The following is a 25222-nucleotide window of genomic DNA, read 5'->3' as shown; positions in this document are numbered from 1 at the left end:
GGTGAAGATGTGATGAGCCAGCCATGCCAAGACTTTCTTACACAGCAGCTCAGGCTTGCAACTGCACGCTCCACTGCCACGCGGCTTCTCTCCACCTCCTTCTCCTCCTCACATCTCATTCCACAGCCACAGGTTATTGTGCAATGAGCCGGTGGCAGCCACAGCACTTAACTGCATGGAAAATAGCAGAAGGAAACTATCGGGTGTATTTTTAGCTTATTTTCCTGCAATTTATTAGTGGGAAAAGAAAAAAAAATAAAAATCAAGTTGTTCCATGAGACTTGATGAAGTCTGGTTTCCTATGGATTCATGCGCTATAGCCCCTAAATCCCCCTTGTCCCATGTCCACCCAGGCATCCTGTCTGCCTGCCCACAGTAATCCCCAGCTCTCCCACCCATCTGGCAGGGCAAGTAGCAACACACACTGGGCTTGGCCAAGGGGCCAGCTGCTACAAGTGCTGATGGCCTGAGCACTAGACACAACACTGCACTGTAAATGACTTTTAAGGCATCCCTTGCAGTTCTCGCCTCTGCTTAGTCACTGACTTTCTCATTGTTTGTAGAACATTAATATTCATGATACTGCTAGTCCTCTGTCAAAAGTCTGCCAGATGGACCAGGAAATTCTCAGGTGGTGGTTGACCACCAGACAGCACCATCCCATCCACCTTACATACCAAAAAAACAGGACAAAGGGAGCTTTTTTGGACTCTGCTCCCGAATTCCCAGCATCCGCAGAGGTTTGCAAAGCAAGGATTGAGAGCCCCTCACCAAGGATGTGTAAATGCAGTCTTTCCTCCCAAAACCTGAAGGTGCCTGCAGGCATCTGCGTCTTCCCATGCCCAGCAGAGCAGGTAGGTGAGGCGAAGCATAGGACACAGCTCCAGCTGTAGGTACTGAGTGGTTCGGGACTTGGCTAACCCAGTGGGCAGACAGGCTAATGTTAAACTTGTGTGAAGACGCACCCGAGTTCAAAGGCTGGGAGTGTTTCATCTGCTACCAAAAGATGACATCAACTGGACCAAAACTATAAACAAACACTCCAGTTTGCCAGAGCCACAGATTACTAACAGCTCCGTTTAATAGTCAGTTAAATTATCATCTGGAGTTTTACATAGTGTTACAATGATTTTTTTTGTTGCTGTTGTTTAAAACCTTTTTTTTTTTTTTGAGTAATCTGGAAGGGTTTTGTGTTTCTTGCCACATGGCTATCTCACCCTAAAGCACCCTACTTTCAATCTACAGTAGTAAAACGTCACATTAGAGTTTTAATAGAACATCAAGGAACATGAACTGTAGCCATCTTTGTAAAGAAAAGGACCAAACCGCCTTTATATGTTAAGTAACTCCACGACAAGTAAAAGGTAGTAATGCTATTACAGGAGTACGGGTGCAGCAAAGAAAAGATAACAACCCAGAGGTTCATCTCAGGTGAATGATCGCTCATTAATTCAGAAATAAAACAAGAAGAGAGGGCAGGGGAGCGAGAGAGCTTGCAGAAATGGATGGAAAATAGTGTCTTTCCCAGCTTTCATGTTGTTGGCAGCATGGGAAGAACTAGGAGTCCAAGAGAGAAAATACTGTGCAGACCCAACAGTAGGACCCTGCAGCAGATGTGGACAGTGTCAGCTCTGCAGGGAAGGGCATGCCTTGGGGCTCGCCCATAGCTGTTTCGGGCGAGCAAGCCCCATACAACACATCTTACCAAGACCAGGTCTGCAGCCATGGTGCAGCCCCCCACTCCGGTCTGGGCCCCCATGGCAAGCTGCTGGAATTTGTCTGAGATGGGCTCATGTGTTAGTTGAGGGATTTTGGCAAGAAAAACCAAGTTTGGGCAAAATTCTGACTTGCAAAGCCAGAGTGAGGAATCCAAGAAGGAAGCCTTTACAAAGCCAGGGCCATCGTGAAAACGGCCCCGCAGACATGCCACACTGGCACGACCTGCTGGCACAGTGGGTGCAGCAATGCTGCGGTGGTCAACCAAGAGGAGCACAGCCCCACCAGCAGACTGAGTGGTCTGTCACGGGATGGGGATGCCGAGTCCCATTCAACACTGCAAGAGTGCTGCCAAAGGACCTTGGATGGGTGGCTTTCCCCTTGCCCTCCAGGGTTGTCCATCTCCCAGCCCATGGGGAAGCTGGGGGCGAGGAAGCAGATTCCAGCCCAGCCAGCTGATGATGCTGCGGGGTTTTGTTTGACCACGCAAGGGTTTTGAAATAGAAGCACAGAAGCAGAACAGAAATATCTGCAGAGCCGCAGCGCCAATCTTGGGGCCAGACGAAAAAGTAACCTAGGCAGGCGTGAACACATGGGGTGTTCAGGGTTTTCCTGGCAACGTTGTGGCGAGTGGCTGGCAGACTGCACACTCCTGTCCCTGCTGCTGCACCTAGTAAGCAATAAAAGAGAGGAGACTGCTTCCCAAAGGAAAACAGTCTGCATTTCATATAAAGGCCACATAAGCGGTATTACTTGGTGAGCAACCAACTTGCATCTGGGCCAGAGCAGCCTTCGTTCAAGCATCCCTTTGAGGCATTGAGCAGAGGTGCCCTTTGCCCATCCCTGGACAGCTGCCTGGCTGGACGTTAAAAGTTGTCTCAGCATCTGCTGGGAGAAACAAAGAGGATAAACGAAAGTGTCTTGGCCAAGACTGCTGGTGGCTGAAAGGAAAAGGAGCAACGGCTCAGTACAGATCACCTGCCCACATATATCTGCATACAGAGATGGCTCTGGTCTTGCTCTGAGCCCCAACCTCTTGGCAGCATCAGGCACATCAAAATATAAGGAGAAGCATGTAAGAAAAAGCCAAATGGATCCAATAGACTTCTTGCAAAGAGCAGGCGTTTGCCTGATGACCCCTGCTAGACACATTCATCACAGAAACAACATGGGGATGCCCAGGTAATACTGACTGCTGGTGGCTGCTCCCAGCAGCTCCCCAGTCCAGGCCAGCTGCCCCTGGAGGAGAGGTCTGCCCACGAGAAGGGAAGAGCAAAGCACTCTGTGATCCTGCAGGAAGATACTGAACTGCTGTTGCGCAAATACTGTATTGGGGCGCTGTCGGCTGTGACTGGCTGCGGACCACAGCCGCCTCCCTCTCAGAACCATGCAAATATTTGAGCTGTGTCCTTGGCAGGTAGGAGGAGGAATGAGGCAGAAAATCGTAAGAGACAGGCTGAAGATTGCTCCTGCCAAGACTGAAAAAATGAAAAGGAAATTTCTCTCTGAAGAGACATCGTAAAAATCCCACTGTAGGGCTCCTGGCTTGTCCAGATCAAAGGTGCACAGCTGGCAAGTCCAGAGTTGCCTCCTCTCAAAACCAGGCTGGAAGCTGAAGCTAAAAGGAAGCTGTTTGCTGCCTCCAACACCATCAGTGGCAACAAGGTTTTGGAGAACAGTTTGCTCTGAACCAAGCTCAGTGTCCTAGGACAACCCCAGTTCTCTGGTTTAAAAAAAAAGTCAGCGGTGAGAGCTGCAGATGTGAACCTGAACACGAGCAAGCAACACCCCCAGAAGCCTGCCTGCCACGCTGTGTCACCGAGCACTCTCTGGGACCAGGATCTCCAGGACTATCCTCCACTGCCATGTTGGTGTACACTACACCCCGCTCCCCTCACCATGCAGAGCCTAGGCTACGCCACAGCTACAGGGTGGCTGGTGCAGAAGGCAGCCTCATCCATGCCATCTGGGTGCTACTGTCTTGGCTGGAGGTCTTCTGAGCAGTAGTTTGACATTGCTTCAAAGTCTTTATTATGGTCGGTAAAAAAAAATAATGGAAGGGATTTTTAAGTTGACTTCCTAGGAATGTGGTCCCACAAGAAGAAAGCTCACGATGTCCAGCTGACCACTGGCCCTGAGGCCAAGTTGCCTTTTCTCTGGAGGACTCTGCAACTTGGAGCAGACATGGGCTTTGACCATGACATAAGAACCTGAGGAGATGGGCTCACCAATGCCCCTTTCTCCTCGCCCCAGCTGGTGACACTACACCAGCCCTGCCCTGCAACTGCACCGTTACTCAGCCAGGTCTCAACCAGACCTCATGCTTTACAGTTGAAAAAAAAAAAAAAAAAAAAAAAAAATCCCAATCCTTTTGGCCATCCAGTGGCTGTTTTATTCAGCCATAACCATTAGCATCTCAACCTGACCCACATGCCCTGCCTCCATTCTCTGAACACTGCATCACCTGCTCTCCCATCCTGGCTGTGTCACTGTGTTTCTCCCATGACCAGTGTCCCCCACCCTTGGGGAAGGTCCCCACAGCCAGGGCAGGGATGGGGCAGGAGGAGAGAGCATGCCCTCCCAACCTGCCCTCTCCACCGATGCTGAGGAACCTCTTGGCAAAATGAATAAAACAAAACCAAGAAAACTGGGTCCCACAAGACTTCTAACTAGAAAGGCTTTTGGCCAAATCGAAGAAGAAACTAATACTGAGTCAGTCCTGCACAGAGCAGCTGTTTTCACTCCCCGGTCCAAATTTTTGCCTCCAGAAACATCAGCGACACCCTCCCCCCCCCCCCCCGCCATGGGTCCGTGTATAAAACCCTCACAAATGCCCGTGGGAAGGCCAACGTGAGAGTGGGCACCTGCAACCCTCAGTAGTCCTTGTCACCATAGTCATTGTAAAGGACACTCAGCGTCTGCTCCTCGCACGTCTTCTTGAGGTCCCGGCTGAGCTCCGACCAGTCGAGCCCATAGGGCTTGATCTCACTGTAGCGGCAGGCAAGGTACTTGAGGGATGAGCGCTGGAGGCTGATCTTGGGCTCTTGCAGGAGGCCATTGCACCAGCTGCTGAGGTCCCCCAGCTGCGAGAGGATGAGGCCGGCCTTCCTGCAGTGAGGGCAGGCAAGGGGAGATGCCGGGGTGGGGGGTGGGGATGGACAGCGAGGGGGCAGCGGGGGTGATGGAGACACCATGGGGTGATGGTGGGAAGGGCAGAAGGAGCATATGAGGAGAGAAAAGCAGAGACGGTTAAGGAGACCACGGGAGCTCCTGGAGGGAGAAAAGATAACGCAAGAGTCAGGCAGTGTGGAGAGCAGCAGAGTGGAGCCCAATGCTGACAGGACAAGGAGGGATGACGAGGCAGGGGGGACACACCAGCCCCATGGCAGCACTGCAAGCCTAAATGCACATGAGAACAGCCCCTACCTGGGTCAGAGATGCCCATGCCACCATGGTGGTGCTGGACCTGCTGCACTGGTCTTGGGACTCACTTTACACTTCCCTGCCCTGTCCTCCCTTCTTCAACCCTGTATTGTCCCCACAACAAGGCCAGGTTTGCTGAGGGTTTAGTGAGGGTACAGTCACAGGTGTAGCTGTGAAACCCCCAACACCCCTTGGGATGGACATCATCAACAACTCAAATGGCATCACTAGTCACTGCTGCAGCTACTGGACCCCAAATATAACAGGATAGGAAAGTGGGAGCCGATAGCACTGCAGGCAGTGGGGAGAAGTGCTAAAAGGTGTCAGGCATGACATGTGTGGCCAGCCCAGGGCAGTGTCACCATGTGTGTCCTCTCCATGAAGTACATGTGTTGCGTGTTTGGGAACTGCGCTGGTCACTCATGGCTTGGTGTAAGACACCTCCAGTGACATGGCAGGAAGGGCAGGGAAAAGGCGGGCATACCAGGAGCATCACTCCCTTGCCATCATGTGGCTGAGGGGGATGTGATGGAGAAGAAACGCACAGTATTGGAAGCCAGCATGCTGGGACACCAATGAGCATGAAGGAGATTTAGGAAAAAAAACCACTCAAAATATCATGCCTGGCTTGTGGGGGTCTGCATGGAAGGCTGAAGGTGAGTTAAAAATTATGATCGTCCTAAGATGCAGTATCACAAGATATAAATACAATGAATGACACTACTGGTACATGACTTGCAATGTTTAGTAACAGTTTAGGAAACATGTCCCACAGGACAGCATGCAAACTAGAAGGAATATACTGAGGCATACAACATAGGTTTGATCCAAAAAGCTCTGAGAGAGCAGGGGATGTGGCAGAGCTCCCCAGTTCTTTGCATGTGCATTTTCCATCTTCTAACTGCAGAGAGCAAAACAAGGAAAGGCAGGTCATGGCAGCAGTGTTTCCTAAAGAACTGCAACCCAGCCAAGGAAGCCAGGAGAGAAGGTTGGGTGACAGAGGGAGAGGAAGTCCAGGACGAATCCATCTTCAGCAGAAGACAGACATGCAGCACCCCCAGGGCAACATAGCCTCGGTGTGGGCTTGTTCTGGTAGCAAGAAAGTGCTAAATTACCAACCCCTCATGTTGGATAAGATATTGGAAGAGCATAGAGGATCCTGGCCAAATATGACCTAAAGTGTGTTCTCTTCACATTTTTCCTCTTAAAATTGTGTTTCTAATGCTTTTATCAAGAAAAACAGTTTGTTCAGATAAAACACATTATGTTCATTTTAAACTTGTCTAGCACTTTGGGTGATTTCCAGGGAACCTGACACATGTGGTGGTAATGGATTCAAATGAAGTGTCTTGAAGGTGAGTATTGCATGTGCCTGGAAACCCAGACAAAAGTTTAAGCGTCTCAAGAGCTGGGATAAGTTTCCTAGCCAGCTTCAAGGTCAATTGGTGGGTTAGTATAGATAGGGAAGATAAAGCTACCAAGGGGATGTAACTCAGCATCTGTTCAGCACAGAACAGGCAGCGGAGGCACAAATGGTGATGCTAGGGGAAAAAAACCCTCTTTGTCACATTCTTACTTGGATAAGCAGGGGTTGTGTGTGGGATACATGGCTGTGTTGTGGCTGGTTTGACAGTTCAAGGGTACATATACCAACCATGGAGGAACATCCACAGCCCCTCCACACCTCCCTCCAGGCCAGATGCACCATGGGACAGCTGCTTGGAGAGGAATTAATTTACCCTAGGCCCAGCCAGAGCCAACCTTGCCTTTCCTGGAGAGGAAACCCTCAAGAGGCCCATCACGGAGGTGGCTGCAGCTCCAAGGGGCCAGTCTGGAGCCACCAAGAGGTTGTCCAGCTCTGCAGCAATGTGACACCTGCAGCCCCGGGGCTCACATCCAGAGCACAGCAGAGAGGTGAAGGTACTTAGCATGGTGTTGACTCTGGAGATAGCCACCCAAGCCGGCCAGGTCTTCCAGCCGTGAGAAGGTAGCTGACCTCTCACTTGTCTTGGTCCTCGCATCTAGACACCTAGGCAAGGTGCCATGACTGCCTCTCTCCCTCCAGAGTCACAGGTACCCTAACAGGAACGTTGAATATGGTCCCATTGATTTTGACTCAAAGCCCATAGACACCACCAGACATCACCAGGCTTTGCATCACTTATTACTTGCTAGAAAATGACTTGCCTTTCCCTCTATTTTTTCTCCTTATACAAAGTCCAGGGCTCTCTGCAGCCCTTCTCAGACTGGGAGGGAGTGACTCGCTTTCATAACCCCAGGCAAGTTATCGGCACATACCCTTGCTTCCTTCAGTCCAGCAGCCAGTGTCACCAAGAAGGGAGGCGAGTGCACCCCAAGCAAGCAGAGCCAGAAGGCGGCATGGCCGCGTGGAGGAGGAGGGACATGGTAGAGTCAGTCGCGTGGGTCCACATCCAGGACTTCAAAGGAGCATCAGCAACAGTCAAACAAACACTCTGTCTCCCGGCTAAATAATGTCATCTGCAAGTGATTTGTCCTGTCACCACCAGTCTGGATGCTTCGCCCTCGCAGACGATCAAACAGAAGGTCTGCTTTCCAAGATTTGTCATCACCAGAACCCACTGCAGCTGCCTAAATGTCTCTTTCCAAGTAGCGCGAGCTGCAAACACTTCATCAGCAACTTGCGTCATCCCATCCTAAGTGCTCCAGCATTTCCAGAGGGTGGAATTAACCCTCTGGAGCATAGATTCACACAGCAAACGGTAACATTTGGCCAATTCAGTGGCATTTCTGGCTGCTCCATGCCAATGCACCTCTGCCTCGTGGGGCTCGAGGCAGCAGCTTCCACCACACGTTCTGGCTGGTTCTTGGTCTCCTCACTGAGGCAGCAAGCAGCGATGGCAATGCTCAGCCTCAGCGATAGCAGTGGCTGTGTGACAATTCCAGTCTGTCACGTAAGGAACTTTATGTACTCACGCAAACCATCACAACGGATGTCAGATGGTCTGTGCAAACTGGGGCTGGATTTCACATCTGGAAATGGAGACAGAGCGGCATCACCGCAGCTGGGCTTGAGACAAAGGTGGGACGTAAGTCCAAGCCTGCTGATCCCACTCGGTGTCATGGGAATGAAGCAACCTTGGGCAGAGGAGGTGGTGGGAGCCTTAGCCTTAACAAGACTCCACGCACTGGGATGTTGCTACTGAGCTTTGAGGCTGTGCCTCAAAGAGCTCACATTTCTTAGAACATAAATGGGAAAAGGGGAAAGAGGAGAAACCCCAGCTTAGCCCCAGGGAGTGCAGGGTCTCTTAGGAGTTTCCCACCAAAGCTGAACTAGGAGACGTGCCTAAGACAGCCACCAGCTATTTGCTGGGTCTTTCTGACCACCTAGCAGAGGTTTGGAGGACAGACAAGGTACGAGGAGGATCTCCAATCCTCTGCTAGAAATCCACAAGTGATCACCTGGAGAAGCAGGGCTGGAAGACAGCTAGTGGTGAGACCAGCAAGAGGAGGTGTGGGGCAGGGGGTAAGGTGCAGGCCATGCATTTCATAAATCGGAGTTGTTGCTGACGTACATTTGAAGTAATCCTGATTTCTGTATGGGCTCAAGACTCCAGTTCTTTGGAGGCCAGATGCTATGAAACACCACTGCAGCCCACACAATCTCCCAGCCCAGCTTGCTAAACTGACTGGAAACATCCACATTACTGGGAAACCACGCAGACAAAAGCAGACGTAAAGGACATGGGGAAAAGGGAACATCTGGCTGTCTCTGCAAGCCCTTGGCATGAGGCACCCCATCCCCAGGCAGCTGGAGGGGCTGCAGTGACCTGGAGGAGCCCAGGGAGATGACATGGAGCTTATTCAGGCATGAAGGTACTGCTTCAGCCAGGAATAGCTCAGGGCAACCTCCTCCAAAACCTGCCGTGGCAGCCTGCGCACCAAAAACACTCGTGTCCCTGAGATCACCCCACAGGACCACAGGCATGGATCAAAAGGGAGGGAACGTGCAATTCAGACCCAAGATCAATCCACTGCCTGCTTTGGACCACAAGTGGCAGTGAGTTCAACACACAGAGATGCATTCAACTCAAGCCAAAGCCCAGGAAAAGGAGGAAAGCCAAGTCTGACCTTGGCATGGCCCAGCACATGTGTATGTGTTTGCACACACTTCATACAGCAGCTTCCACAACCAAGCTCTCCTCTGTCACCTTCTCCAGCAGGCTTGAAGGTACAACCACCTCCTTGCACCTTCTTCCCTCCATCAATGCCTGGGGCCCTTCTCTAGCAACATGCTCTGACCACACTCTCTCCCCTTCTCACCCGCAACAACCGCCATTCCTCAAAAGTGTATTATTTTTTCCAAGACCCTCTGCCTTTTTGTCTGTGGCAGCAGCTACTGAGGGAAAAAGAGAATCCCATCCCCTTGCCACCCTGCATAGCATGAATGGACTAAACAAAACTCCAGAGGCAGTACAGGGCTGGTGGGATGGACAAGGATGATGGGTTGACAGTGGTCTACTGCCTTCCACCTTGTCCTATGTTTGTGGTCCTTCAAGGGAGATGGCTGGACCCCAAACATATATGCACAGCATCCAGCAAAACAGGAATCCCACTGCGAGACTCTAACCCCTATCATTGAATTCATGAGATTTGCCAGAGAGTCACCTTCCTGGTCACCAACATCTACAAGGGATAAGCTTGTTGGTGGGCAGGCCTGCCTGCCTAGCCAACCCAGCTCCCGAGCCTACCTGGGCCCCAGCTCATCTTCACAGCGCCAGGTGAACTCCCCAAAGCTCTCATAGTGCTGGTTGTAGTGGTAAAGGACTCGGTGCAGGCTGGGGGAACCCAGGTCCAGCAGAGTGTTGTAGGCTGTTTGCTGCTCCTTGCCGCTGGTGTAGCCATTGAAGAGGTTGTAGATCTTGTCTGCTATTTCTGGGCAGAAGGACGCAGTATTCAGTAGGGTGCAAGGAAAGGCATGAACAAAGCCCACCAGGCTAAAGCTCAGCTCTACGGAAACCAAGACGAGAGCCAAGATTTGTCCCCTGAGCCGTATCAAGACTAGATCCCAATGGAGGAGCAACAGAGTAGATGGCATTCCCCGGACTCAGTTCAGGTTAGGTTCCCACATTTTGTTCTGATTAGGAGAAGAAACGGGTGGTGTCATCAGGTACTGTTAGTGAAATACCATTTATTTATGAGAAGGCACACAACTGGGGTTTCTTGAGCACAGCCACCGCCTACACTAACAGTTGCTTTCTGGGCAGGACAGGCAGGTCTTCTTGGCTATTTCGCTATGTCCTGAATGCCTGCCCCTCCACCCATCCTCCCACACCTCCACCAGCACAGAGTGCCTCTGTGTTTGTTTGTGGAGAGGATATGTGTCTCCTGCTGCTCTCCACACCAACTCTCAACACCATGTGGCAGCACCTGGGCCACCATGGGTGAAGGAGATGTTACAGCCAGGACACAAGACGTGTGTGGGGACATGCTGGAAGGGGGAACTCCCTGTTGCTCGTTCCAAGCATCACAGTCCAGCAGCTCCCTCCCTCCATCTCACCTTGAGCTTTCACATCGTCTACCACAGGGCAGGGGGTCTTGACCGTCACATCACTGGACCTGGAGCGTCTTCCTGTGTTATCAACTCCCCAGAGCGTGAACCTGGCCGAGAAGCAAAAAGGTGAAGCTCTGGACTCCCAAGGCCTCATGCAAACACAGGCAGCATCAGGCAGGAGCACCACAATCAGGGTGGCAGCGCTGCCACGGGCACGGTATGGAGGAGGCAACTCACATGTAGGTGGTGTCGGGCTCCAGGCAGCGAACGATGAGGGAGATGGTGGAGGAGAGCCTGTCAGGCACTTGGGCTGGCATGGCGCAGGGTGACTTGGCGCCAGAGATGATGTCGTCCACAAAGCTCAGCACCGTCTCTAGGGAGAGAGGGGTGGACGCGCCACGGGTGATGACATAGGTGTCCCCGGGGTTGTGGAAAGCCCCTGAGGTCTGTGCCCGCTACCATGCTGCCTGGTGCCAAGGGGGACCAAGGCTCATGCATGAGGTTGGTGCAGAGATGGACCCATTGCTTTTCCAGCAAGGCTCACCACCGTGGTGTGGAGCTGCCACTTCTGCAGCATGGTGGTCAGGAGAGGGGCTGCTTTCTCTTCCACAGGTTACTGGATATGTTGCAGCATCCCCTTGCAAAGAGAGAGACAGAGGGTCTCCTCCAACATCTCCATTCCACCCTCCCCAGGGAGAACCAGTGGAGTGCCCACTCACCTGTCTCCACCTTGGAGTGGTCCATTCTGTCGGTGACTTTCTCTTGACGGAGGAGGTAGTCAACGATCTGCACCCCGATGGGGGGCTCCGAGTGCCCCCACTCCAGCACCACCAGTGTGCTGCTTGGCTCGTGAACAGTGGAGAGCCGCAGGCTGGAGGGCAATGCTGGCTGGTCAGCATCTTGGGAGGGCAAAGTCTGCTGGCTGTCCCCACCACCCACCCATGTTTGCCCTCACCCACATCTATCACCGCCTTGCTGCTCCTCTGTGCCTTAAAAAGGCAGCAAAACCACCAGGCTGAGGCACACAGTATGGGAGAGATGCTGAGGACAACCTCTCCAGCCAGTCCCCATGGCTGGTGCAAAAGGCAGCATGAGTGTGTTTGCTAGTACCACTCGCTGCTGTGCGGACCACAGGCAAATGCACCAGAAATGAGTTGGTTTCTGTAATGTAGTATGTAGGAACTCTTTTTGCATTACTATCTCACAGCAAAAGGGCTTCAAAGCCTTTAACCCATGGGAGAGCAACCTCAGGAGAGAAGTGACCTCTCCTACCCCTCTTGGCTCTGGGCATGCTGGTCCGAAGGGCTCCTTCCCTGGGGTTTCTCTACCAGGATGGATCAAAAACCAGCTCCCCAGTCCTCAGCTGAATTTAGAAAAGACACTGCATCTCTGCACACTCTGCCTGATTTCCAGATCCTCCATCCGCTTGCAAACCTGTCCCATACAGCCACCCCAGCCCAACCATCTCCTGCCACCACACCATCGGTCATTGCCGCCTCCTCCCAGACCCATCACACCAAGGGGCCAGGCTGGGCACGCGTGGAGACCTACATGGGGTGAGGGAGAGGCGCGCAGGTGGGCAGCCCATCAGCCCCAAAGGCACTCGAGTCGCAGCGGCACCAGTCCTCAATGACATCCCCGTTGCCCGAGCACCACAGCGAGCTCATGGTGGCCTCCTGCAAGAGCTGGGAGAGAGGAGAAGGGAGTGAGCATCAGGCAGGTGAGCTCCCATCCTGCCACCACTTGAGTCAGTGCTCATCCATTCCCCAGTTGGTTCAGTACAGTCCGTCCACCCTGGAGAGCAGGGCTGGCCAACGGGCAAGGCCTGCCATGGCTTGACATGATGCTACCAGTACAAGCTGCCTGCAAAGACCACCCTGCTGCTGTCCTGCCACCCCCCATGCCCACCCCAACACCCCCAGCCAGTGGGTCCTCACCCGCTGGGTCTGGTTGTTGGTGACCAGCTCGTAGATGGGGGCCGCTTTGGTGACCTCCAGCAGGATGGGCTCGGCTGGCACATCGGGACTGGAGGCAACGTGGCAGAGCGGGCAGGAGGAGGGGCAGCGCCCGCGGCTCTGGCACTCCATCCGCACACCGGCTGCCATGCGCTTGGTGCCTGACTCGGAAAGGCTGGCGATGTACTCAGGGAAGGTGAGCACCTTGGGGTCCCGCTCGCGCTCCTCTGACTCATCTGAGGGGGAGTTGCCTGGGTAAGGAGGAAAAGAGGGGCACCAGGGTGGGCTCCAAGCCATCAATAAGGGGATGCGAGGGGGCTAGAGCCCTGCCTGCCACCCAGGAGAGAGACAGTGCCACCCAGAGACCCTCCTGTATCCTTAAGAGCTCCCCGTTTGTTCTGTAGGGATGAAACGTTCCCTGGTCTTCAGAGGAGGAATCAGGACTGAAAAGTCCACCCTGGTCTCTACCATGGCAGGTCCTTTTGTCTCTCCCATGCCTCAGTTGCCCCAGCCCCGGCCCTTTGCTTGGCACTGGGACAGACCACCCTTGCAGCGTGTCCCCACGAGAGGGAGCCTTCTTCATGTGGCTGGAGACGCATGAAGGATCTGCCTGGGCACCTTCACAGCACACTGATCCCTTGCCAAAGCCCCCAGCCAAACCCTCTGCTGCAAAATCCCTCCTGGTCCAACAGCTCATTTCTTCGCTCGACTCCCTCGGTTCCCAACGTCCCTGATCAAAGCTGATGTGACAGAGCACGTTGGAAACCAGAGACCATGAGTGTCAGACCAGGGTGCACAGCAACAATGCTGACTCGGTGCCTCCCCCCAAGGTCTGCAGCCTTGAACACTGAAGAGCTCAGAATGAGCAGGGAAGACTTGCCAGTGCCTCACAATGCCCAGAAAGCTCCCAAGATGGCTACAAAGCCACCAAGCTCCTCACCAGCCCCTCCACACCTCCTCAACTCAGTCCCCATGCAGGAAAAGGGAGATGGGGAGCAGTTCCCTTTCAGGAGCTGGCTCAAGCCTGGTTCCTCCTGTCTCTTCGCACTGTCATGGGGTGTGATGGAGGTGGACAAAGTTACAGCCAGGCAAGGAAATAGGGTCTCTCCCTAATGGCTTAGCTTGCAAAGCACCATCACAAAGGAAAAGAAAATGGTGAGATGGAGGCAGATACATTCGTTGGGACCGCAGACCCCCAGCCAGACTGTGACAAGACTGAAGGCTCATTTACCCTCTCCCTGTGCACATGGGGGAATATCTGCAGGTCTTACCCTGCCAACCCTCAGGCCACCCTGCAACCCAACAGGCTCAGAAAAAAGATCTGCAGCAGGAAAGCATTGCCACAGTCTACGCTTTTCCCAGCTCCGCAAAAAGGTGCCTGACATTGGGTCCCACCGTGTCACCACTGCACGGGGCAGTGAGCCAGATCCTGCATTTGGTGGGCTTTTCTCCAGCACTCCCATAGCAGGAAATATTTTGATACAAGGGGAAAAGTCCTGGCACAGAATTCAAGAAGGTAGGATCTGCCCATCACTGCTGCGCTCCGGCTAGCATCACCCTGCCACTGCGAGCCTTGCCATGCAGGGGAACGGTGATTTTCACGCAAAATCTCTGCCAAAGGGTATCCCTGGCTCTACACTGAAGAAAGCGGGGCCCAGGGGGACCACTGATGATGGTCAGTGGGGTCAGAGGAAGCCTAAGGATGCCCAGGCAAAGCCTTGCCCCTGGGGCAGGCTCAGGACATTGCCAGCGGTGGCTTGGTATGGGCTGGCTGCTGCGGGGAGCTGCCGGACAGCACGTCCATGGCTCAGTAGGAAGATCTTCCTATTGCAACGGTTTGCTGAGAAATGGGCCAGCACTAGCCTACCCTCAAGACTCCTGCAAAGAAAACAAGGCTGTTAAACAAAACCCACGGTACAAGAGCATTGCTCTGCTCCCCCAGCAAGCTGGAAATGGATTGCTTTGGGCTGGCTGTGAATTGCAGCTTAGCAGGCGCCAAGGGAAAGCAGAGGAGCCAGGGAATGATTTGTCTCTTGCAATTTCTCAATCGATATCCAGCTCCTGACGTTTGCAAACAAAAAGCAAAGGAGGGAAAGTGGCAGGTGCCAGAGTGAAACCGAAATGTGATATTGTGGGTGGAAAGAGACTGCCAGACCTGAAAAGCCTCCAAGCAGGAAAATCAAAGAGGAGGAAATTGCAGGAGAAAAAAAAGTACTTGCAATCAAAAGATGCTACATCTGGAGACAGCCCACAGCAAAACAGCAATGGGTCTGTACTCTCGCAGGTGGGCTTGGGAAGAAGTCCAGGCTCCAGGAGGTCTGAGCCCGCAGCATCCAGACTCAGGCTTAGAAAGAAGCCTTTCCCACACAAGAGCCCTGGAGAGAAAACAAATGTCTTCGTGGCCAGGGCACAGCAAGAGCAGCACCGTAGCATGGTGCCAATACTGAGAATTATGAAGCTTCACGCTGGAAACAATGCGACGGTCAGGGTGCCTGCGAGCTCCAAGCTCACGCTGCCTGCACCCAGGAGCTTCTGGGCGGGGGACAGCAGACCAAAGTCACCTAAAAAGCAGCAGCTCTGCTCGGCATCCTCCATGTCCGGGCTTGGGAGCTGGCTCTTGCTTGCTGCCCAGGGCTGGGTGGTACAAGCCAACGTCCCCAGCACAGGCAGCAAAACACCTGCAGGCAGCTTTGCAAAGGCCAGCGCAAGAGATGCTGTGGTCCTGGTGACAGCCGGCAGCAGGCAGGCGTTAGGCTGCCTCTGCTTTTGGAAAGCTCGCATCCAAACCAGCCATCGCCCGCCTGCAAAACCCCGTCCACCGGGGATCTGTCACACCTTGCTGCAGTGAGGGCACCAGAGGGGATGCAGCAGTGCCGGATGCCCACTGCACCATGGCAAACTTCACATCTCAGTTCATGACTGGTTTCCAGACATTAAAAGCACAGCACTGACAGCCCGGGAGAAGAAAACACACTAGAGGGAGAAAAGTCTGGCCGCGGGATGCAAGTGGAAGAGAGCAGATATGGCGCAGACAAAAGGAAGGAAGGAACAGGATTAAAGACAAATAACAGTTAAGTCCAGAATCAGGCAGGACGGCTTGGTGGGATTAGTGCATTCGTCTTTCATCTCCCTGGGGATGTGGGTATTTATCTTCCTTTCTGGCCTGGACTAACGCCTGCTGCAGTCCACGGGAGTCCTTCGGCCGGCTTCAAAGGGTACAAGAGCAATGTGCAAATAAAAGGATGAGATGGGATGCAGCCCTGCTGCAGGCTTGGCACTTCCCCTGCTATGCTGAAAGCAAACCCAGCTTCCCACTCCCATGGGGTGGCTGTGGGGACCCTTCCTGGGGACAAGAGGGGCTCCTACCTTTGCTGATGTCCTCATACTCCAGCCAGAGCTGCCGCTGGACCTGCCTGTTGGGATACCAGATGGAGCAGGACTCCTCGAAACCATACACTGCCTCCTGGATGTAGTGGTTGCCAAACTGGTCCAGCAGCGCCACAAAATCTCCACGGGAGGTGGCCCCATCCAGAGAGTGGAGTGCATTGCTGAAGGCTGGGGAAGAGATGGGAGGAGATGCTCATATCCCAAGAGGATCCCAAGCCCTTGCCACCTCCTTACACACTTGTGATGGGCAACCAACTTCTGAGCCCATCACTTGTCAGAAGGCTGTGTGTCCTCTCGCCACCCCTTTTTCCCTTCTTCCCCCCCCGCCCTGCATGCTTACATTGGGAGATGGTCAGCTGGTTGAGCCGGACGTGGTACATGACAGACTGCACCTTCCAATGCTGCAAGAGGGGGTACCCGGACACCTCACTGAAGTTCACCATCCCTGCCAGAGAAAGGACATGGGGGCTTAGCGCCACTGCCCAGGGATGTCTCCCCATGGGAATGGATGCAGCCCCTCATGCCGTGGCCAGGGCAATGCAGCTAGTGGGGCGGGAAGAAACCAGGGGAAAGGACTGTGCACACACCACATCTCCCCAGGAAGGCGGCGAGGCATTCAGAGCTGAGGGTCAGCTGCTCCCCAGCAATTAAAATCATGGCTTTGAAGGAAAACACGTGGGCTCGTTTCATCCTGCCGTCCGGGACTCTGCGTTGGAAGATAACGAGCCTCCTCCTGCATCCCCTCCTGCTTCCTTCCTGGCGCCTGCTCCCAAGACATGCCCAGGTGTGCTAATTATTTCACTAATGAGAGTTGTGCTTTTTAATGAGCTGTTTGCAGGCCTGGGAACGGTCATCGTCACGCCACATGTGCCCAACTGCGGCCAACCAAGAGGCCCTGGGTCCCCTTCAGCCGGGACTGAGCCAAGCAGGACACAGGTGTACGGGGGAAATGGCACGCCTGTCAGTGTGGGACATTATGGCAATGCTGGGGCTGAGCAGGACCTGGGGTTTCTCCTTCTCCAGGCAAAGGCATGCCATTCTTCAGCCATTTAACTGTGTGTTATGGGAGCCAGAAATTCATGGAGACCAGGGCTGGGTGGCCACTTCATCCTGCCCAAGGCACAAGCCAAGGCGCATGGCAGCTCAGCTTCCACGAGCAGAGGGACAGAGATGTCACCAAACCTTGGACAAAGCCCCAGAAAGGCAACTGAAGAGTGCTCATGGCTCTGATTTTGGTGACCAGAGCATCCCTCGGTGTGCCACAGCAGGATGCTGGGACACAGCCACCTCCTCCCTCGCAGCTCCACTGCCATACAGCCAACACGGCACACCTCCACTCAGCAGCAAAGCGGCAGACTCTGCTGCTAAACAGCCACACAGCAGGAGTTCAGGAGGATAACAACGGGCATTCCCCCCTCCATAACTAGAAACGAAGGCGGAGGTTATGGAGGGCAAGATCCTTTGCCTTCCAGTGCCTCTCCCTTCGGTGCTGGCTGCTACCAACAGCTTCAAAGCCTTGCTCTTCCCTGCAAAGTGTTTATGCTAAAACAACCCTTCCTTACACAACAGCTCTGCCTCTCGTGTATTCACAGCAATATACAGATCTGCTTACTGACAAGCAGAGAAGATTTTACTTCTTTTCCTTTTTTTTTTTTTTTGGCCTTAATCAGCCACAGAGAGCCAGCAGAGCAGTGGGAAATGAATAGGACAATTTACTGGCTTCTGCCTCCTCGGCATAACTGTCAGCGGAGTCCCAGCCCCACCAAGCCTGCCATGATGCTGAGGCCATGGCAGCACCATCTTCATTACATCTGTGTAACCATGTCAATGCAGCGGGGAGGACAGCAGAGCCTCATTGGGAGGCAGGTGTCCTACAGCACCTCCAGGCAGGGCTGAGCATCCCCACAGGTGACTCGCTGAGGTGGGTCCCCAAGGGGAGTTCAGCCCTGCTGGGACCTGCCAGCACCCTCCTCCTTGCCTGCATCTGCCTGCACACACACCTACATTGCCAAGCACCCCATTGGGGCAACCAGCACCCATCGGACCCTGGGTGCAGTACGCAGGTGGTCCCCAAAACCCTTCTGGGAGCTCTGCCAAATGGGGTGAATGCACAAGGTCCTGTATGAGACCACCCTGCAGACACCTTTCAAAACACCTTACTATCTACATCCCTCATTTAGTAGCTGCCCAGTGTCCTCGGCCATTTCAGCCAAAAGCAATAAGCACCTAGGAAACAAAGGCTATTTAGGGGTGCTAGCAACTTGGTGGAAGAAAGGTAAATCCTTGAAGATTGTCTAGGAATCCATGATAACCCTATCACTCATGGGCCATGATGCCCTGGCAGGACAAACCGAAACATTTTGGTTTGGCGTGGCAGGTTTTGAATGTTTCGTTATGCCCTGTCATGGTTTAACCCCAGCCAGCAACTAAGCACCACACAGCCGCTCACTCACTCCCCCCCCACCCACTGGGATGGGGGAGAAAATCGGGAAAAGAAGTAAAACTCGTGGGTTGAGATAAGAATGGTTTAATAGAACAGAAAAGAAGAAACTAATAATGATAATGATAACACTAATAAAATGACAACAGCAATAATAAAAGGATTGGAATGTACAAATGATGCGCGGTGCAATTGCTCACCACCCGCCACCGATCGACACCCAGCTAGTCCCCCAGCGGCAATTCTCCACCCCCACTCCCCCCAGTTTATACACTAGATGTGGCGTCCCATGGTATGGAATACCCTGTTGGCCAGTTTGGGTCAGCTGCCCTGGCTCTGTCCTGTGCCAACTTCTTGTGCCCCTCCAGCTGGGCATGAGAAGCTGAAAAATCCTTGACTTTAGACTAAACACTACTTAGCAACAACTGAAAACATCAGTGTTATCAACATTCTTTGCATACTGAACTCAAAACATAGCACCGTACCAGCTACTAGGAAGACAATTAACTCTATCCCAGCTGAAACCAGGACACATCCGCAAAGGGTTTGATTTGGAAATCAAATTAAAGGTGTTTGCAAACCTTTTTTGCCTTGAATAAAAAAAAAAATCCTTTTTGTAAATATCCCAAATATCCAATGGTCACTTGAGTTTTTATGCCACACAATTAATTTACAGCCTCTCCCTCTCCTTCATTTTTAATGCCTTTCTCTTACCGCTGCTGCTGCTGCAGGTGAGCACAGGATGCTAAAGGCAGACAAGACATAACCCTCAGTAGATATAACCCCTGGGAGGGATAGGTGCCAAAGCTGGGCATGCTGGCAGCTGCCCCATTGGGAAAGGCGTGGGTCCAGCCGGACTCACTCACCGGTAAGGAACTCGGGGTCAGGCGTGGGGTCGGAGAGCTCCTCTTGGCACTGGTTCTCCAGGGGCACCGTGGCCACCACCAGCCCATCCGGCAGCTGCTGCTCCAGGCCGCGGGCAAAGTTGTTCTGCCTGGAATTTAATTGCAGAGAGGAGGGCAGGGCTGGAGCACAAGTGAACTGCCTGGGATCATCCCCACCAGCTGCTGACCCATCCCAAAAAGCCACCCAGCACCAAGCCTTTCCTTTGGCCATGGGTTACAAAGATGTCTACTCTCAGTGGAAAGCTTCAGATGTGCCTTCCCCACCAGCCCCTCCATCTCCTGCAAAGCTTGGCCAGACATGGATGGACCAGGCAGTCTGCTAAGGTCCAGCCCAAGACCTTCTTGGAGAAGACAGCAAGGTCAGACCCTGCTGGGATCACCTCCCCACATCCCCAACTCACCTGAATGTCCCTTTGAGCACCTGCCCCGCAGCCACCTCCTTGGAGTGGTTGTTGTAGCCATAGAAGATCTCCCCGAAGAGTGTCTGGTTCATGGGCAGCTCACGGGGCTCACCACAGTCCCCCGCCTCAGGGCATGACTCCGAGATGAGCTGGCACGACCGCCCGTCTGTGCCCAGCTTGTAGTCCTCGATGCACCTAAAAAGCCAGCCCAGGGTCCACCATCAGCTGCAGCCCCCACTGGTGGAGACTGGGGCCATCACGCCACCCCAGCAGGGACACCAGGAATGGAGGAGACCTTCCCAAGCCACCCAACCCTATGAGGTCAGGATAGCAGCAGCAAGATACAGCAGCACCTCAGGGCTGTCCCCATGGCCAGGGCAGTGATGAGGCACTCACCCGCAGAACATAAGGATGTTGTAGAGCAGGGGCTCTTCAGGCAGGGGGACCATCTGTTGCAGGCACAGCTGCTCACAGCCTCCATTGAAGCCATCTGAGCAGTCCACACCAACATGACGGTCGTAGCAGCCTGTGCCATCTTTCATGGGGCTCAGTCCTGTCGGGCACTGGTGGGGGGGAAGCGAGAGGTGAAGTCCCCAGGGAAGAAATCTGGCCCCGGGGGTGAGATGGAGGGGAGGGCTCTGGCGCTGCTCTCCATTGGAAATTGCAGCTTAAGCGATGATCGGGGGCTGCGGGAGAGACAGCGGCAACACCACCCACAGCTGCAGATATTCCTCCTGCCTCCTCTGCCCCTGGGGAGCACAGCCTCTGGAGTGGGAGCCCCCCAAGCCACCCTCCACAAAGGTAATGTGCTGGCATCAACCCCGCTCACTGGCACCCAGCTCCGGTGACTGCCAAAGCAGCTGTCCTTTCCAAACCCACCGGCTGCCGCACGCTCACAGCCTCCTCACCCCGATATCTAGCTCTGGTGGCATCACAGCAGGACACCCCAACCCCACAAAATCTTCCATTTCAGGGCACACGCTTCCTCTGCACAGCAAAGCAGCTGCAGCAGTGACAGGGGACACAAATGAGTAATGCGGGATCTCCCAGAGAGCCAGCAAGCAGATGGGCTCTCGCTCCCTCATGTGTGAGTGCAGCAAGGGCAGGGACGGAGGAGGTGCCAGCCCCAAACCATCTCTTCCCGCTGCAAAACCAACCCCAAAATATCCATCCCGAGGTGATGGGAAGGGAGGAAGGGTGCAGCCCTTCCCCCTCTGCCCTCCGCCTCCTTGCTCACACCAAAGGAGATTTGCAGGTCCCTGGGGGGCCACGCACCACACAGCCCGTCGAGTCCAGCTTGCGGTCCGAGATGCAGCGGAAGTTCTTGCTGCAGCCCCCATTGTCTCGGGAGCAGTCTCGGACGGGGCCAAAGGAGTCAAGGAGGACCTCCAGGCTGTCGAAGGAGGAGGAGGTCATCAGCTCTTCCCTGCGAGGAGGAGGAGGAGAAAGTGTTTCACTGCTCCAATGAGACATTGTGAATGCATGCACAACCACTGTGTGTGTTTTTCTCCGCGGAGCTCAGGTTTCCCTTGGGCTGACAGTGAACTGAACAGCAACCAAGCTTTTAGGGGATGCAGGAGCTACTGAGATGATGACAGCTACCTCTGAAGGCTCAGCTTTGCAGTCACTAAAGAGGGGCAGGTTAATGGACGTACTAATCTCTACCTGCAAAATGCGGGGCGGGGGTCCCAGCTCACATCAACCCCCATGTGCTTTAGGTTGGCCTTCTCGCTCCAGGGACGCACCACCAGTTTATTTGCTGAAACACCTCCTAAATGCCCTTGCCCCACCATCGCACCTACCTGACCTCCACTGCATCTTCCATCACTGTCATGTCGGTCTTGCACTTGGCTGAGGGGTTGATGGCCAGCTCAGCTGGTGGGATGACGAAGCTCTTGCTCAGCGGCAGCCACATGCCTTCCCCCAGGGTGTAGGTGAACCTGCCAGGGAGAGCAGCAAAGGCTGGCATGGAGCGAAACGCTGAGCCTGGAGGGCTACCTCTACCCAAAACCAAACCCTTGAACTTCCCCCTGCCCTGCAGGGATGTCAGCCCGAGCAAAGGCAGATGAGTAGGGTAAAGTGGGGTGGCTCCTCCAAATGCACCCCAATGACCCCCCAAAAGCACATGTAATTTAGGTAATTAGAAAAAAAAAAAAGGCAGGCACTTCCCTTTTCAGTAGAAACCCCAGAGCCTAAACCTCTCTCTCATCATGCATGGAGAGGAGGAACTGGCTGCTGGGCATCCAGCATCCCACATGGCAGCTGTAGTAGGACCTTTCCAGCCATGCTCACATGTCCCCAGGAGGTGGCACAGGACAGCCATGCTCAGCCCTGCCAGCTGGAGTACCAGCTTGCCCATATGCCCTGAGTGATATTTTTGAGCCCCAAAATGTGCTGACCAGGTTGCCTTTACCGCTTACCGAAAAATCTTGTCGGACGGCTGCTCGCCCAGCACCAAGTCAAAGCCACGCTGGAAGATGGTGTACGGCCAAGGCCTAGAAGAGAAACCCAGAGCACCACACTGGCATCATGCTCCTGCTGTCACTCACAGCCCAAAACACTTCCCCTGCTTGGACCCCAGCTAACGTGCAGAGGGGTCCTGGGATGAGACGGTTCAAACCAAGACAGGACAAGGTGATAAAATAGCCCCACATCCAAGATCTTGATTTTGGGGTTCCTACGACATCACATCCTCACCCCAGCCCCAGCCTGCCAATGGGTCAGTGGTATATTGCATCCTTTATTTTGGAGTACAGTGCACCCCAGTCCCCCCCACATCCATGAGCCTCATGCTTTTGCATGCTCGGGTACTGCCCACCCTGCTCCCGTTTTAGGGATTTGCGTCACAGCCATCAAATTGCAAAAAGAAAACCAAAAGGCAGCTGAACCCTCTCTCTGCAAGGCTTTTGCAAGGGAGCACGTCAGGTCAGGGGCCACAGGTTCACCACCTGCCTTATTCCCCTTGGGTCTCATTGTTTCAGGAGGGGAGCTGAGGAAGCCACAGCTCCTGTGGGACTTTGCAAAGGGGTCTGGAAGACAAGCTGGAAGCTTGGAGTCAAGCAGGAGGCTGAAGAGCTGATCATCATCATCATCTCCATCCCTGCTGCCCTACATAGCACAGCGTGATGTGCAACCATGATTCGGTGGCCAGTGCCCTTCGGTGGAACACCCGCGGCCGCCACACCTTGCAGCATGCATCCCCAGCAGCACAGCCCTCCTGGCAGAGCATCACTTGCAGAGCGAGGCTAACAAGGCAGAGCAAGGGGAGGCACGGAGACCTGACCACAGTGGGCTTTGAATCAGGCAACATGAACCCCACTTCCAAACCCTAAATCTCCAAATCCCCTTTGCAAGAGCTCAGAGCTGGGGCGAGAAAGAGATTTTCCATCCCATCGCATCACTACTGTTAAAATTCAGGGTGAGAGTATCAGGTGCTGCCAACAAGCCTGGGGATTTTCTCCAGAGGCAATTACATCTCTCCTGCACAAGCACTTTAATTTCTAATCTGAAGTTATTTCAGCAAGGACAAAAAAAAAAAAAAAAAAAAAAAATCCTGATTGCAGGATTACAGCGTGCTGTCTCATTTCCTTGCTGGGATACAATGCCATTTTCTCGTCCAGTCAGCTGGGAGCGGGGGATTACATTCAGCCTGCAGATCGGATTGCCCTGAATGAGGTCAGCTTCGGCCGGAAAGCGATGTGCTCCTTGCGTCTCGCCAATGCCTTGAATGCTTTGCGCCTCTGCCTTCCAATGCTCCCGCAGATGGGTTTTATTCTTGCTTCTCAGGAGCGCACCAGGCAGGGAACAAAAGCAGAGACAAGGTATTGTTCCCCATCGACTCGGGTGGAAAAGCAGTTATGAAGAGCTGCTCTTGGCTTGCAGCGTAGCTCAGCACCAGGGCAGGCGCTGCGGAGGCATGGTGGCTGTCGGACCTTGGCCAGATGGCACATCTGGCAGCCCATGGATGCCAACACATCCAGGACATGCAGCCGGTGGGCTTGGACCTGCCCAGGAGATAGAAATCAGTGCCCAGGCCATGTTGCGTCCACCCAGGGTGTAATTTCCAACTGTGGCTAAAATTCATGTGATGATGGTTTTGAGCCAGGGGAAAGGTTTCCAAGCTCCACGGAGGGACCGTGTGGCATCTCCCCAGCCTACCCCACTTTGCCTCTACTTGGGGTCAAAAAAGGACCATTAAAAGGACTGCTCAGCCTTTAGCTATGTGCTTACATGGCAGAGGACAACCAATGCTGCCAGGCACCGCTGAGTCTGTGGACATGGTACCTTCTGCAGGTAAGCCCTGAGATGGTCTCCATAAAAGACCTTCAGCTCAACAATAGGTATTTATCCATCCTCATCTCCAAGGAACCTCTCCAGGAGCTCAGCGCCAACATTTCCACCCACACATCCTTGCTGACTTGTGCCTTCTGCTGCAGAGGATGGGGTGAGGTCTCCTCCCCCAGGCACACCTCACCTCCTCCATCACTGCCTTTTGCCCCCGTGCCTCTGCTGCTGTTTCACCCCTCCTTCCTCTCCCGTGCACGCAAGTGTGTACCCATGTGGCTGTCTCCCTCCCCGCTTTCTGTGATCACTGGAGGCACCTCGCTGCTCTGGTTTTTGTTGCTCTTGGCAGGTATTTTTGTTGCTCTTCAGAGGTCTTCAGAGCTCACAAAGGAAAGCAGGACTGACCAGAAGCAGCTCTGTGCCTGATCAGGTTGGATTAAATGGGCCAGAAATGACAGTTCTCAGCTCCCTGCAAGCCTTGGCACTCAGGTAGGCATCTGAAACAACAAAACGGGGGATCACCAGGGCAGCTGAGAACCAGCAAACTCCCCACACTCAGTCAGCAAGTTCCCACAGCCAAAGTGCTGCCAGTGCATCCCCAGGATGATCTTCAGGCCTCTTTGCTTTTTCCAGCTGGACCATCAGCTATGCCTTGCTCCAGATCTGGGCTTGAGTGGAAGCTCCCGAAATACTTGCTAAGTCCTCCGAACCTGGTGCTGCTGGTGATGCTCTGACCCACCTCAACAGCACCCCAGCCACACCGCCCCAAGGGGACGAGGCCAGACTAACTTCCAGCATCGAGAACCATGCTCCCGTTGGTCCTCACTCCCTGCAAAGCTCTTCTAGACAAGATGGGTGGGATGAGGAATCAAAGCCCAGTCCCTGCAGGATGTGACTGCGACGAGCTAACTTGAAGCAGCTGGTTTGAGAGGAGCTGGCAGGGAAGTTGGGGGGCCTGCAGGAACGCACTGAGAAGTCACTACATGTGAGTGTGGCTGAAATGCCACTGGAGGAGAAGGTGGTCAGCTGTTACACACTGAAATAGGTGACTTCACGTCTGGTTCCCTGACCCCCTGTGCTCCTGGGGGTTTCCACCCAGCAAGCAGGACGAGGGTGGCCATGCCAGACCCCTCATGGCATCAAAGCACCAGCTCCAAGTGCGTGCTGGGAGCGAGCGG

General features: G+C 53.8%; 1 protein-coding gene across 3 annotated transcripts in view; it reads right to left on the bottom strand.

Moving 5' to 3' along the window:
- The window catches only part of ASTN1 (astrotactin 1), a 64083-nt gene that overhangs the window by 5412 nt on the left and 33449 nt on the right, over positions 1-25222 (bottom strand). The window contains exons 9-23 of one of the 3 annotated variants that reach the window (XM_030033109.1): positions 22181-22255; positions 21563-21700; positions 21036-21186; positions 20157-20323; positions 19761-19955; positions 19321-19448; positions 16355-16459; positions 15994-16182; positions 12610-12878; positions 12224-12357; positions 11392-11543; positions 10910-11045; positions 10679-10779; positions 9870-10053; positions 4581-4824 (exon numbers count right to left, since the gene is read on the bottom strand). In XM_030033109.1, coding sequence (XP_029888969.1) covers positions 4590-4824; positions 9870-10053; positions 10679-10779; positions 10910-11045; positions 11392-11543; positions 12224-12357; positions 12610-12878; positions 15994-16182; positions 16355-16459; positions 19321-19448; positions 19761-19955; positions 20157-20323; positions 21036-21186; positions 21563-21700; positions 22181-22255 — 2359 coding nt within the window. In that variant the 3' untranslated portion in view covers positions 4581-4589. Of the gene's footprint in view, positions 1-1063; positions 4825-9869; positions 10054-10678; positions 10780-10909; positions 11046-11391; positions 11544-12223; positions 12358-12609; positions 12879-15993; positions 16183-16354; positions 16460-19320; positions 19449-19760; positions 19956-20156; positions 20324-21035; positions 21187-21562; positions 21701-22180; positions 22256-25222 lie in introns of those variants that run through there. The other 2 variants (XM_030033108.1, XM_030033110.1) reach the window with 2 other exon arrangements.

This window comes from Aquila chrysaetos, chromosome 12, assembly GCF_900496995.4.
Source record: "Aquila chrysaetos chrysaetos chromosome 12, bAquChr1.4, whole genome shotgun sequence".
Taxonomy (NCBI): Eukaryota; Metazoa; Chordata; class Aves; order Accipitriformes; family Accipitridae; genus Aquila; species Aquila chrysaetos.
The sequence above is the reverse complement of the archived record's forward strand: the minus strand, read 5'-3'. Positions and strand labels throughout refer to the sequence as shown.